At 40.2% G+C, this 14,009-nt stretch overlaps 2 protein-coding genes across 4 annotated transcripts in view; one reads left to right on the top strand and one right to left on the bottom strand.

Moving 5' to 3' along the window:
- TRAPPC11 (trafficking protein particle complex subunit 11) overlaps nucleotides 1-1,122 on the bottom strand; it is a 46,636-nt gene extending 45,514 nt beyond the window's left edge. The window contains exon 1 of one of the 3 annotated variants that reach the window (XM_074951222.1): nucleotides 934-1,122. The gene's annotated coding sequence lies outside the window, so the exon portion shown is untranslated. The remainder of the gene's footprint in view (nucleotides 1-933) is intronic. The other 2 variants (XM_074951223.1, XM_074951224.1) reach the window with 2 other exon arrangements.
- A 213-nt stretch (nucleotides 1,123-1,335) lies between these two features.
- Nucleotides 1,336-11,768, top strand: RWDD4 (RWD domain containing 4). Its single transcript, XM_074950079.1, has 7 exons — nucleotides 1,336-1,508; nucleotides 2,786-2,866; nucleotides 4,900-5,009; nucleotides 5,113-5,257; nucleotides 8,174-8,291; nucleotides 8,710-8,916; nucleotides 10,233-11,768. Exons 1-6 carry the CDS (start codon nucleotides 1,485-1,487, stop codon nucleotides 8,766-8,768), a joined length of 537 nt encoding a protein of 178 aa, XP_074806180.1. The 5' UTR covers nucleotides 1,336-1,484; the 3' UTR covers nucleotides 8,769-8,916; nucleotides 10,233-11,768.
- The last annotated feature ends 2,241 nt before the right edge of the window (nucleotides 11,769-14,009 follow it).

Genomic DNA, 14,009 nt, shown 5'->3' with positions numbered 1-14,009 from the left:
AGCGCAGGTTCTACTCAGGCAGAGTCAATTACAGGCTAGGGCTTATATCTGTTATTACTAGAAAAACCAGCCTGCTTAAATAAGGTTTGCATCAGCCACGTACTGTATATAGCAAGAAGCATGTTCTTCCTCACTGTGGCATTGTCATTGCATCCGATGAAGCGAGCTGTAGCTCACGAAAGCTTATGCGCAAATAAATTGGTTAGTCTCTAAGGTGCCACAAGTACTCCTTTTCTTTTTGCGAATACAGACTAACACGGCTGCTACTCTGAAAATTGTCATTTTTAGCACCCTCATGTTTGATGCAAAAACAACAAGGAGTCCTTGTGGCACCTTAGAGACTAACAAAGGTATTTGGGCATAAGCTTTCATGGGCTAAAATCCACTTCACCAGATGAATGGAGTGGAAAATATAATAGGATTATATATACACACACAAAGATGGTCCCTGCTCTGAAAAGCATGATGTCTATAGACATGGTGCATTGGGAAAAATAGAAATAGAACAACAGTATGGATTGTTGTTTAACTTATATAAATTATATTAAGGAATCATGTTTTCACTGAAGGAAAAGTGTGTTTTTTGGGCAGTGGAGCTTGACCCCAGGTATAGCCCAACCTGCCAGTAACGGACATACGCGGGGGCGGGGAGGGACAAAGCGTTTCTTGAAACCTAGCATTATGTGCCAAAAGCTCAGAGAGCGAGTGATGAGCAGGATAACCAGGAGCACCAAGTCCTAACCTCCCCCTCCCCCCCCAAAGACCAGGCTCAGCCCCTACCGCTAGTCCCCCGCCCCCACCCAGCCCCAGCCCCAGCCCCAGCCCCAGCCCCTACCCAGTTCCCATGGGCAGCCCCTCCACCACCTCTGACCCACCGCCAGCGCCCGACCCACGACGACCCGCCTCAACCCCCTTCCCCTGCCCGCCCCGGACCTTGCCCCGCCGGCCGGGCAGCCACACAGTAAACAGCCGCCGGCGCGGCCAGCAGCAGCTCCGTCCTACCACCTCCAGGGAGCGAGCTCTCCGCGGGCCCCTACCCAACGGCGCCGCCCGCACCAGAGGCCGGCGACCAACTACTGAGCAGCAACAGAGATTGAGATTCGCCTCCGGAAGCAAGAGCATGGGGATAGGAGTGACAGTCCATTCCACCAATCAGCGTTGCCTGCTCAACGACAACGTCAAACATTGGGTCTCGAGAACCGTCGTAGGAGCCAATGAGAGAAAGAGAAAAGAGGCTTGGCCACAAAATTTAGCCAATTGATGAGCGGGAGTGATGATGCTATGGAAGAGAGCCCAATCATAGCGCAAGATAGGGAGTCAACACAGCAGTCCCGGCGTGGCTAGGGGAGCCAGTGAGGGTCGTGGTGACGGTCGACTGCGCATGCGCGCTGTGTTCGCGTGTGGTTTCTGGGTCGGGTACCGGTTGCTGCACTCTGTGAGAATCCCTGGGCTGAGGCTGAGGCGGGGGCTGCCGGCCCGGGGCCATGGCGGCGAACGAGGACCAGGAGGTGAGACACCGACCCCGCTTCTCCGCGGCGGCAGCTGCCGCTCAGCCTCACCGCGCTCTGGCTGGGGGGTGGGGGGTTGTCTCTGGGGCTGTTGCCCGCCCTGCCTGGCCCGGTAACGTGGGGGCTGTTGCGGGACGGAGGCTGCCCCCTCGCTCCGCGATCTGCTCGCCTCGCGATCCCGGGCGCCGAGGTCTCCGGCCCGCCCTGCTCGGCCCATCGCGGCGCTGACCGCTCCTCCCGGGATCCCGGGCTCGTTTTTAAAACCTAACTTGGAAAGATGATGCAAAAATAAATCAGTAGCGTTAGCAGAAACCACACCTGTCTCCTCTCAGAGTTTTAGCTAACACGCTCCAAGAAGAGTCAGCCGACGGCCTCCTCTACTAGTAACCTAAAGCGTTCTGGCGTGCACTTTTTCCTTACTCTTTTTTCCCCGAAGAGTCTGTCTGGGAGACTTCAGGTCAGCTTCAGAGCATTTGCACTTTTAACTGAATGCTACATCAATCCAATTGTTTCTTGGGTGGCATAGTCCTATATAGTTATCTTTGTACTTGGTAAATTCTTAAAAATATTTTAATACATTGATCATATGCAATGTACATATCATATGTGATTGTATTAATTCAGCCAACAGCATGTTATATTTTGTTAATGGCAAATACCCTGTAGAAAGTCATTCTGTGATAAGAAAAGGAGTACTGTAGCTCACGAAAGCTTATGCTCAAATAAATTGGTTAGTCTCTAAGGTGCCACTAGTACTCCTTTTCTTTTTGCAAATACAGACTAACACGGCTGCTACTCTGAAACCTGTCATTCTGTGATAGTTACTTGGGGGTTAATAGATATTCTGGGCCCTTCTCACTTATAAAATCCCTTTCTTGTAGTTTTGTAGAAAGTAATATGGGGAGGATGGAAACATTCTTGAAACAGATGTTTGGTATTTTCTTGGGGAAGTTAAGAATAAAGTTTTGTTTTTTTAAAAAGCAGGCTTCTAGAGTTCAGTAAAATGTGCCAAGATGGGTAATGGGTTTGTAGAAAGTAAATTGAATTCAGACTAGCATGCCAGGTTTGCTGAAGTCACGTTCCACTAACCTAAAATAGGATTATTGAACTATCAGACAAGATATCTAGACCAATTATTGCCTAAATTTTAATTTGTTTATTTTTTTAATGAAAAACAAAATGTGGATTTCTGTATATTTTGCTGACGCTCATCTGTTTATACAAAGTTCAGTATCGGATTGAAATTGCTAACCTTTTTCTCCATCTGTTCTTTTCAGATGGAGCTAGAAGCATTACGTTCTATTTATGAAGGAGATGAGTGTTTCAAAGAACTTAGTCCTGTTTCCTTTCAGTATAGGGTAAGACCACATGAAGCTTTAATTAGATGTAATACATCATTCATTTAAAGTTATTCTGCACATTGTCCATTACAAAGCATTTTCTTGAAACAGGTGGTATTTCTTGAAACTACTTAGCAATAAAGGCACTAAGTACCTTTTTACATAATTTCAAAATAACTTGCCATGAGAAACTTAAATGTAATGATAGTTACCTTTTTGAACAGAAGCAAACATCACAATAGCAATCATCAGTAGTAATAGAGGAATAAGTAAAGTATAATTTGTCATGAAAAAACCTGAACAACTGTAATTGAACTTGTAGGGAACTAATACAGATGGACTAAGTAAATAACTTGTGCTCCAGTCCTGCAAACACATATTTCTTTCATTTTACTCACATGAATAGTCCAGCTGACTTTTCTCACAAGAGTATAGTTAAGTATGTCTGTAAGTGTTTGCAGGTTTGGGTCCTTCACTAATTATTATGACACACAAGGTATATTGAAAATAGATCATGACATTTAAAAAAAAATCTTGTGTAACTTTCAAAACTGAAAGTGTCAAGTGAATGCAATAATGTTGCTGAATCTTTACTGAAAGGCAAAGAAAACCAATCCATTATAATAGAAAGAATAATCTGACAGCATCGGATCTGGCTATACTTTTCATTAGGTAGAAAGTCAGTGGAATAGAGTTGAAAGGATTAGTCTGCTGTTCTCTTGAACATAGTTAGTGTACTGCCCAGCACATTGATTAGTTAATTATAAAATAAGACCAAAAGAAGACATGACAAAGATTTCTCAAATAGTGGCAACATGCAACACATCACTCCCGAAAAGCTTACTATGAAGAAATTTGAAACTGAGTCAATGTAAATATAAACTATATTTAATATTGAGTATATTAGGTTCCTACTGCTCACAATCCTCTTTACATAATCTTTTCTGCCCCTTCTCTTGCTCCTTCCACATAGATCCAACAAAGCCAGAGTTAGCCTTGCAGCATGCCCTGAAAAGAATAGGCCTTGTCCACAAGAAAAAAAAAAACTTTCACACTTTTACTTAGTGCTTTTAAAATCAATATAGTTAGGCCAGCGAAAACCCCGGTGGAAGCATGTATAGGAATACACCACAGAAACTGAAATAAGTGGCCACAGAAGGATTTATGCAGGTTTAATGAAATCTGTTTTAAATGACACCTTTAGTTAAAGTAATGCAAGCTTTAAATGTGGACAAGGCTTTCCCTTAGGAGTTGCCTGAGTATGATGAGCTTAGATGAACAATTTTTATTAGCTGGCTTGTTAGTTTGTCTTTATTGCCTCCCATCCCTAGAGACAATTATTGCAATTTAATAAGTCTTAAAAATCTTACCCATTACTTATGACATCAAAGGTCACTAAAACATATGTTTTTTCCCCATCATTATGCTGCTTGGTTTTTATTTAGATTAGACAGTGAAGAGAAAGCAGGTTTCATTTTCTGGTTCTCATGCAGAATGCTAAAATATTTGGATTGCAAACACTGACAGAAAATATTTAAATTTGCACAAGCCTTTTTATAGAAATTTTAAACATCTATTGAGTTTTGTCAAAAGTTTGAGGAGTACAGGTTATGCTATTGTATATCTAAATTTAAAATGACTATCAGTAATGTTTTTTCAAGCATAGTTTGATGGTTAGTTATTGTGAATAGCCATAGCCTTAAACATAACCTGGGTAAACAAAGTCAAATGAAAGATTCACATACTAAACGACACTAAGGTTTGATGCAGTGTTTTTGTATCTGTGTTGGTCCCAGGATATTAGAGAGACAACGCAGGTGAGGTAATATCTTTTATTGCACCAACTTCTGTTGATGAGAGAGACAAGCTTTTGACCTACACAGAAGCTCTTTTTCAGTTCTGAGAGGAAGAGCTTCTGTGTCAGTTGGAAAGCTTGTCTCTCTCATCAACAGAAGTTGGTGCAATAAAAAGACATTACCTCACCCACCTTGTCTCTAAGGTTTGATAACAGACTGAGGCTTCCCATTTTAAAATGTTTTACCTCCTTTCAGATAGGTGAAAATGGCGATCCCAAAGCCTTCCTAATAGAAATTTCATGGCCAGAAACATACCCACAGACAGCTCCAAACATATCCATGAATGCTTTCTTCAACAACACCATGTAAGTATTTCAGTTACTTCCTCTTTCGTTTTACATGTGGTCTTTCTCTTACAAAATTCTTGAATTCTTTGGGCCTGTAATTCGATTTTATGGTCTCTTTTAGATCTTTAGCTATAAAACAAAGTATATTGGATAAATTAATGGAAGAAGTTGAAGTTAATCTTGGAACTGCCATGACATACACACTTTTTGAATATGCCAAAGATAATAAAGAATTGTTCATGGAAAATCAACCCGTTCATATTGTGGTAAGTCTATAACTTGCGTTTTGATCTATTTTAGTTTTATAAATAGTTTCTCTAAATATGAACTTTTTTTAATACAACAAAGGGAATAGAATGTTTAGTTACTATATATTTAAACACCTCACATTGCTACAGAAAACTTCTGGAGCATGTCTGTGAGGTGCAAGCCAGTATGCTATGTCACCAAGATAGTGGCTAGAAAAAAGTAGATGAAAGGAAGTGTAGCACAGCTCTGTGGCTGTAACCTGGAAGTTTATTTGGTGTTCAGCCACCTTACCAAAAAATTTCTGGAAGAGAAATGAGAGAGAAGCAGTGATTAGAAACACTCCCTAATCTAACACAGCCAATTTATATCCAATGGTGACTACAGAACTAGTTCAAGACACAGTTAATGAGAGCCGATGTGGGTTTTGACTTGCAGCATGAAGAAAGTCTCTAGAATGGATAGGCTATGCTTGTGCTCTGAACAATTAAATATTTGACGAGAAGAGTGAGGGAAGGAATAGCAGACACAACCAATCAATGAAATTATTTAGTGATGGAAATAAAAATATTAAATTTTGTTAAATGACACTTCTTGATTCTACTTTAAATGGCTCAGTAGTTTAGAACATGAAGCACATGCCAAGCACATTAACTCTGCTCAAAGTGATTCCATCAAGTTGGCTTGAGTGGGGACCTTCACTTTTAACCCGATCTATTAAAGCAGCATTTCACCTGGAGTGAGAAACTTGATGAAAGTGTTTCTAGAAAGCACTTATGCACCACTTTTTATCTGCTTCATCTATAATTTTTGTTCAGAACTACATTAGAATTATCCTGTCATAGGTGTTCTGACTCCTGAGAGCTTCCACTTGAGCCAGAAAAATTTGAAGCTTTATCCTTCATATTATCCAGCCTCCTATTCAAATTTTCCATGCTCGCTGTTATTCTCTTTTGTATTTGAGAAGCCTCTAGTTTTGGGCCCCCATTGATGTAGTTTTTCTCTGTAGAGGGCCTGGGAAAGCAAGAAGCTAAATGTAGGTAGGAAAGGTTTGAGACTGGGACGAGTGGCTAATGGTATTTGTTATAAGATATTGAACCTTAGCTGCTAGATGACTAGATTTAAATCCACATACTTTAGTAGTGGCCAGAATATAGCGAATTGGTGGTCTCATGATGGTTCCTTTTGGACAAGTGTCAATATTGGAAATACAACTACCACCTTCTGGAAGTAATTCAGATCTTTTATCCACCTTACTGAAGAGGCCAAGGATCAAATGGGCATGAGAACTAAATGGTGCTTTTGTCCTGTACTGTACCTGAGGGTTTTTTTGTGTGTGTTAATAAGAGTTTTCACACTCCATGACTGTCAATCTGTTTTCTTTTTGATGAGCAGTAAATGTACTCTTTTTTGAAAACAAACAAAGGGCCTTTGTTTTTAGGCATCCCAAGAGCCTTGAATTTAACAGAGTTCAAACTCTAAGGTCTACACTACAGACTAAGGGCTGGTCTATACTACGGGGATGGGGATCGATCTAAGTTAAGCAACTTCAGCTATGTGAATAATGTAGTGGAAGGAGACATACTTAGATCTACTTACCACGGTGTCTTCACTGTGGTGTGTCTCCTGTCGATTCCCCTTGCCCTTCTCGTTGAGGTGTAGTACTGGAGTCGATGCTAGAGCGATCGGCAGTTGATTTATCACGTCTATACTAGACATGATAAATCAACCCCCTGCTGGATCAATTGCTGTCCATCGATCTGGCCGGTAGTGTAGACAAGCCCTGTGTTTACACTGCTCAACTTACAACGGCGCAGCTCTGCCGCTGTAACACTGTAAGGTGTGTTGTGTAGTCACCGACAAAATAAAACCACCTCCAACAAGGGGTAGTAGCTTCATTGCCTGGAGTGCGGCTCCCACACCGGAGCTTTCAGTCATTAAAACTTTTGCCATTCAGTGGGGTGCCAGTGTAGACAGAGCCTTGAATTGGTATAACTAAGTCAAGGGTATGAAAAATCCACACTCCAAGTGACACAGTTATACCGACCTAACTTCCGGGATAGACAGTGCTGTGTCAGAGAAAGAGCTTCTCCCATCAACATTTCTATCGCCTCTCGGGAAGGTGGATTACTGTGCAGATGGAAGAGCTCTCTCCCATCAGGATAGAACATCTTCATTAAAGTGTTGCATCAGTATAGCTGTGCCGATGCAGTGTTTTAAGTGTAGACCTGCCCTCGGTTTGAAAATAAACTGACCAAGTTAGTTGAAAAAGTTAGTTTTTGCAGAGTTAGTTCATGTTTGACTTTGAAACTGGAATTTTAGCTCTGCTTAAAGTGACAATGTTTTGCTCAAACACATTACTGAAACCTTCCTTGGAAACGATTGTACAATCATACTGTCTTTCAATGCTAGAATCACACAGGTTCCTTCTGTGGACTCTCTCTCTGCCTTTCCATTTTGGCTCTACTATACAAGCAGCATTATAAATAGCCCTTGTGGCATTGTATATTTGTGCTGTGAATAAAGAATTGTATGAGCATGTAGGGAGTCCGATCCACACTTCTAACTCATTTCACTGATCTTTTAAACTGGTGAGTGGTACTGGCAACACCAACAGGGAACCACTTCTATCCCCACTAAGTAGTAGTCAGGACATATGCAGTTGCAGGGGTTATGGAAGTAATTAGTCTAGCTACCACAGTAAGCACATAAGAAATATTAGTACTACTTTTAAATTATTGCTGAGAACTGTGATCATGGTTGTTGTGTGATAAAGCACAGGTATCTTTCAGTACTAATGTAATTTAAAACATTTGGGAGGTCTCGATAAGAAATCAAACATTTGGAATTTACCCATCAGGGTGATACCTAGGTATCAACTGCCAGCTCAGTCACTATTGGAGAGGCATTTAAATTATACTTTTTATATTTCTCAGACATCTGTAGGCAATAACATCTCAATTGGAACTCATGAAGTAGCTCCATCAAGTAAGAAAAGTCACAAAAAGGAGCAGTTGTCCAAAACCCAGAAACGAAAGCTAGCAGACAAAACAGGTTTGTGCAATATAGTCTTGAAAATGGTACAGTGTGTTTGGGATAGTTTTGTACCTTCAAAGACGGGTTCAGATACAACTTGGGTCATGAGTGAGAATGAATTGGGTCTCACCCCAGTTTTCACTTGCTCAGCTCATAAAGCTACCAAACAATTTTTCACCAGTGACAGCAGCCTGAAGCAGAAACTGACTGGCATAGCTTATTCACCTCAATTCCTGACTGGGGAAGTTTGCAGAGTTGCACACTACACCTGCCTCAAGTTAGGACTGCGAGTTCCTTGCTTTCCATGCATTCTCTTGTTGGATATTGTGTTGGCCAGACCAGTAATATGAGAGTTCAGCTTTTAAAGATATGACATCTTGCTAGAGTCTAGCTGTTGTAGTCTGAGAGCTGAAAATAAACACTGCTTCTTCTATAGATCACAAAGGGGAGCTTCCTCGAGGATGGAACTGGGTGGATGTAATTAAGGTAACATGACTGTTACAGCTGTGAAATTATTGCATAAGAACATTGTTTTTCTGCAGATGTAATGATAAATTATATTTAATCTGTCTTTTTGCTTTTCTTCCTAACAACATTTGGATTTGACTGTGGTCTCTGATGATTTTCTGTATACATCCAGCATGTAAGTATTTTCAAATTTTAGAAATCGTTTTAAAAAAAAATCTGCAAGAATTAGTGATTATGGTTACCCATTTCGCTATAGAGCCTAAGGATAATCCCTTATAAGACTTTAAAAATACATATTTCTTCTGAAACTTAAGATATATCCCATGTGAAAGCATTAACTGTCTTACATTCCTCCTTTAAACTCAGAGTTTATCTTTTGAGCATTTCAAATGAAGTTTTTGAGGTGAGAACTTTCAGTATGTAATTTAGCTGTGAATTCCAGAATGCGCTGAATGTGCTGACTTCACATGGGCAACTAATAGGGATGCAGCCAGGATTTTCAGGGACCTGGATAAATAGAAGCAAGGAGCCACTTCAGCAACTGCGTTTCTCCTAAGCACTAGCCCCACGTTGTCTCCTGCATGCCTGCACCTTCTGCCTTCCTCTCCCCACAAAGAACTTTTTTCCCCGGCCTAATCAATATCAATTATTTATTTGTACTACTGGAGCACCTAGGATCAGAATCCCACTGTGCTAGGGGATGTACTAACAGAACAAAAAAAAAAGATAGTCCCTGCCCCAAAGAGCTTATAATCTAACTATAAGACAAGAGACAGATGGATACAGGCAGAATGGGGAGTACAAGGAAACAGACAATATTGGTCTGTTAGTTCCTCCGTTTGTCATTAGTCTGTTAGTTCCTCCATTGGCCATTTCCACCATTCTTCTGCGGAATATAAATTAACATTGCTATTTTTAACAAGTTCTACTTTATAACAAAACATATTTGATTGAACACTGGTATGACCTATTGTGAGCATACCTCCGAGCATAGTGTTGAAACTACAGCAAATGGGCCCTATCAAGGTTTTTAAACTCTAAATAATCCACTCATGACAATTTGTTGCAGAAATGTGTGGGATACTTTTAAGAACTGAATCTGTTTTACTTTTCAAAATGTGTTTGTGGACTGGTATCAGCCTTTTCTTATTAAATGGAAACATTCATAACTTCACCTAATGTCTTTAATGAAGCTTAAACTGGTTCTAAGATTAACTACACTGGTTCTAAGATTAACTGTAGAATATACCGTTTTGGATGTAAAATAGTTCATAAAAATGGGAAAGCAGAGTCTTAAATTCAGATGACAATGAGTCAAATGTATAAAAGCTATAAACGATTAGTTTTATGAGTCATTTGAACTTTTTGATGCATTAGGTTGATGAGTTTGTGCTAACTGAATAGGACCTGTATGTAGTGTAAAATAGAAATATAGTTCCTGATTCCTAATAAATGCAATGTGTCTGAACATTTTTTCTTTGTCTTTTATAGTTAAGCAAAACGGGTTCTAAAGATGATGAATAATGGACTTTGATACATGGAAACTTCACCTTTTAATACAGTGCAATTTGGGTCAACATCTTTCTCTTAATAGCTTTTTCCTCTTGTCAGAGTGGAACATTTTATGAAAGGACAATTTCCTAACTATTAAACGTGAGCACAGATGTTTATCCAGAGATTATTCTGGTATTACATTTTTCTTCACAAACAAAAACTTGCCTTAAAGGGAAGATAAGAGTGACTTTTCTATATTGAACTTTTAAAAAGCCTATTTGGTTTCTAACTGTCGAATGCTGAAAAGAATAGTGAAATATGCAGTGTTAATTTATATTGTTTTACTCTACAGTAAGAATATAGTAAAATTCTGTTAGTGAATCCTCTGATATTGTGACCATTTCCTGAAGTTCTCATTCCAATGGAATAAAAATATTAAAAGTGGTTAATCACTTGACAGCATAGTTCATTTAAAATAAACTCCCTTTAAATAAAGCCTTCTTGATTTGTTCGTCTACAAATGCAGAAAGGGAACATAACACAATTATATCAAAGGATTTGTCTAGACCTAGGCTATGTCTACACTGCACACCTTACAACGGTATGGCTGTGCTGCTACAACCGCGCTGTTGTAAGGTAAGCAGTGTAGCTGCTCTTTGTCGCCAGGAGAGAGCTATGTCTACACTATTGACCTTATAGCTGCACAGCTGTACTGCTGCTGCACTGCTGTAAGAGCATAGCCACTCTATGATGATGGGAGAGAGCTCTCTCGCTGGCATAATTAACTCACCCCCACGAGCAGCGGTAGCTATGTTGGCAGGAGAGCGTCCCACAGACATAGCGCTGTCCACACCGGTGCTTTTGTTGGTAAAACTTATGTTGGTCAGGGGTTTGGGTTTTATTCCACATCCCTGACCAACAAAAGTTTTACCAGCAGAAGTGCTAGTGGAGACAAAGCCTGAGGCTTTTGGTCCTGTTTTAACTCGAGTTAAACAGCCTGCATGTGGTGGTGATGCAGCTGAGTTTCTATAGGCTTGCTAGTAACACTATTGCCTGAAATCAGAGTAAGTTTCTGGCTCTGTGATTTTGACTAACTAGCTCAAAGTTAAGGGTAGAGAAGGTAGCAACACGTGACGCTTGTAAATGATAGTGCAAAAAGGACTACACACCTAGTCTAGACAAATTCAAAGTGAAAGAACAAGTGGTTACAATACCAGTATGTGTTCTCAGTTCAGCCCGGTGTGCGTCTGTTGTAGTCCTCCTCGTGTATATCTTTACAGGAGATCAGGGTGTTTGCGTGGAGCTCTCCTACTGATAGTGACTTTCTGAATGTTATGGCTTGTTGGCGTTTACCATGTGGATTTTATTGTATGAATTACGGGACATTGGGGGAAAAAAACAAGCCACTCTCCCATGTTGGAAAACATTTTTTGTACAGGTTTGTGGTCTTGTATCAAAGAAAAAAATCCTCTTTACTGTACTATAAACGGTAACTGAATACTAAATGCCTTAATGTCATTTAATATTTGAGATTTTGATCTTAATAAATGCTATTTATCTGCCATGGTGTGAGGCTTTTCTTGCATAATGCCTGTTATGCATATAGTTGTATATTTAGGTTTGCATCAAATTCCTCTCATTATGAAGAAAGATTCTTAAAGTTGTCAAGAGAATTCTTTTTTCTTCAGTAGGTGCACTGTATACTTTTCAGGATAATTGTTGCAGTTCCCTTCTTTGGGACTCGGTCTGTCACGCTTTTGGGTGTGCAGCAATTAGATACACATTTGCTGAGCTGCATGTCATGCTCAAGTATGCATGCAGCAACCACAGTTCATTTAAAAAGTGTACCCTGTTGCATGTAATAATCACAGCATTTAGTGTTAAGGATGCAGACTGGGTGTCTCTAGAAGACTTGGACTGAGTCATGCGTCTGAGCAGCCAAGTACTAGAGAGGTCCCCTGTAAAGACAGTAGCATAAATTAACTTCACATTTTCAGCCAATGGGCTTGTTTGATTATTGGAAGGTATAGGTTATTGATATGCCACTAGAGGGCTTATAAACTGCAAACATGATTGCAGTTGCAAATTCCAACAAACTACTTACACGCACGCATGCTCTCCAGGAGGGTGGAATAAATTCACTTAAAATTACAGCTGTACTTGCTTCTGAAAAAGCAGTGGTATGAAACACCATTAAGTCTGCAGAAGAAAAGTCTGCTGGAAGTCATTGCTCTCTGCTTACAAGTTTTTCTGAAGAGAGGGAGGTCCAGGAGACCTATAAAAGAGTGGGATCTGACAAGTCCCTGTTCAAATAATGATTTAAGGTGTACTTTGTATTGGAATGATATATAGGTCAGTGCAAACCAAAAGTGAACCGGATTTGAATGTGCAGGGTCTTTTAATAAAGGAACCACCAACCATTAGTTCTGATGGAATTTTAATCATCAGAAAATGTGGTTTTTCAGTTTTGAACCACAGTTATCAAAAATTTAAATAGACTAGATAAGATTACATCATCTGGAGAAAGCTAAGTGTTTGCAGCCATAAGTGTTCAGTTTGTCAAATATATTGGTTGCCTTCTTAAACTAATAATACTTTTATATAAGAAATCAAGCTAAGAACACCAGGAAGGCAATAACACCTTAGGAGAAGGTCCCTTAGGTGGGCTGGTATATTTCAGAGGAGATAAAAAAAACACTGCAACTTAAATCTCTCCCAGGCTCAGATGGGATTTGGCTTTTTTATTCAAAAGCTCCCTGAGCGTGCTGTTCGTTTCCTTGGTGTATGAATTTAGTAACCATGACAATTTATCTGAATAGATCAGTTGTGGGGAGGCGGGGGGACAAACAGGAACCAAAACCTCCTGCCTCTTCCTTTCCTATTGCTGCACAGAAAGGCAAGCAAGTGTAGTAGAGCATGTGGCTCTGAACTGCTTGATCATCAGCTGCCTGGGCTGACTTCTAGGGTGTGGGCCGTTCTGAAGTTATCCCAGCACTTCATACCCCAAGGAGATCTGCGACTGCAAAACAACCTATCTTCCAGCTCTATTCTTTCTACTAATTTAGTAGATGTAGCAAGCCTGTCTCCAAGACAATAGTCTGGATAAGCAACAATTCAGCCCTGTACACTTGCTGGTTTCTTGGGGGAGCTGGAAAGGTAATGTTGTTTGTTCTAATAGAAAATGGTTTATCATGGGGCTTGGAGGGAGGGGGAAGGAAAATGTATTATACAAGAGCTAAACTTTTATAACAGAAAAAGAAGCTCTGGTACCTCCTGCTGGAAAGATAGTCACTGAAAATAAGGGATCTCTGCTACTGGCAGCTGAACTAAAACCTTGTTGAAGGAAGAGTACCTTTTAAGACACTTGGTAAACCAGTAGCATTACTGGCAGCAGGAATAGGGTGGTCATGCAACCCGAGAATTTGCTGGGGTAATGGTTTCTTGAGTGTAGGGCCATAATATCTGGTAAAGTTGGAGTGGTTTTTTTGCAGTGGAGTGAAAGAGGAGGATGAGTGAGGAATGCCAGAGAAAAGAAGCTGCAATATCCAATGTGCAGAACGATCAAAAGCTCCAGTGAGGGTTTTATCAGATAGAATGAAGAGGAAAGAGTGGATTTATGTAGTTTTGTGACATACAGAGCACAGTTGAAAGCAATATTAAAAAGAATTTTTACAACTTAGTAAAATATGAACTATAAACAGCAGTTACTTGGATTCTCATACATATTTTTTATTAGTACTCTTTCCTTAATAGAAACTATGCACAATAGTTGTT

Source organism: Natator depressus, chromosome 4, assembly GCF_965152275.1.
Source record: "Natator depressus isolate rNatDep1 chromosome 4, rNatDep2.hap1, whole genome shotgun sequence".
Classification (NCBI taxonomy): Eukaryota; Metazoa; Chordata; order Testudines; family Cheloniidae; genus Natator; species Natator depressus.
Note: the sequence above shows the minus strand (reverse complement) of the source record. Positions and strands in the feature narration are given on the sequence as shown.

Coding starts and splice junctions, on each gene's coding strand:
- RWDD4 (XM_074950079.1), top strand. CDS start 1,485: ATGGCGGCGAACGAGGACCAGGAG. Junction 2,867..4,899: donor CTGTTTCCTTTCAGTATAGG/GTAAGACCACAT, acceptor ACCTCCTTTCAG/ATAGGTGAAAATGGCGATCC. Junction 5,010..5,112: donor GCTTTCTTCAACAACACCAT/GTAAGTATTTCA, acceptor GGTCTCTTTTAG/ATCTTTAGCTATAAAACAAA.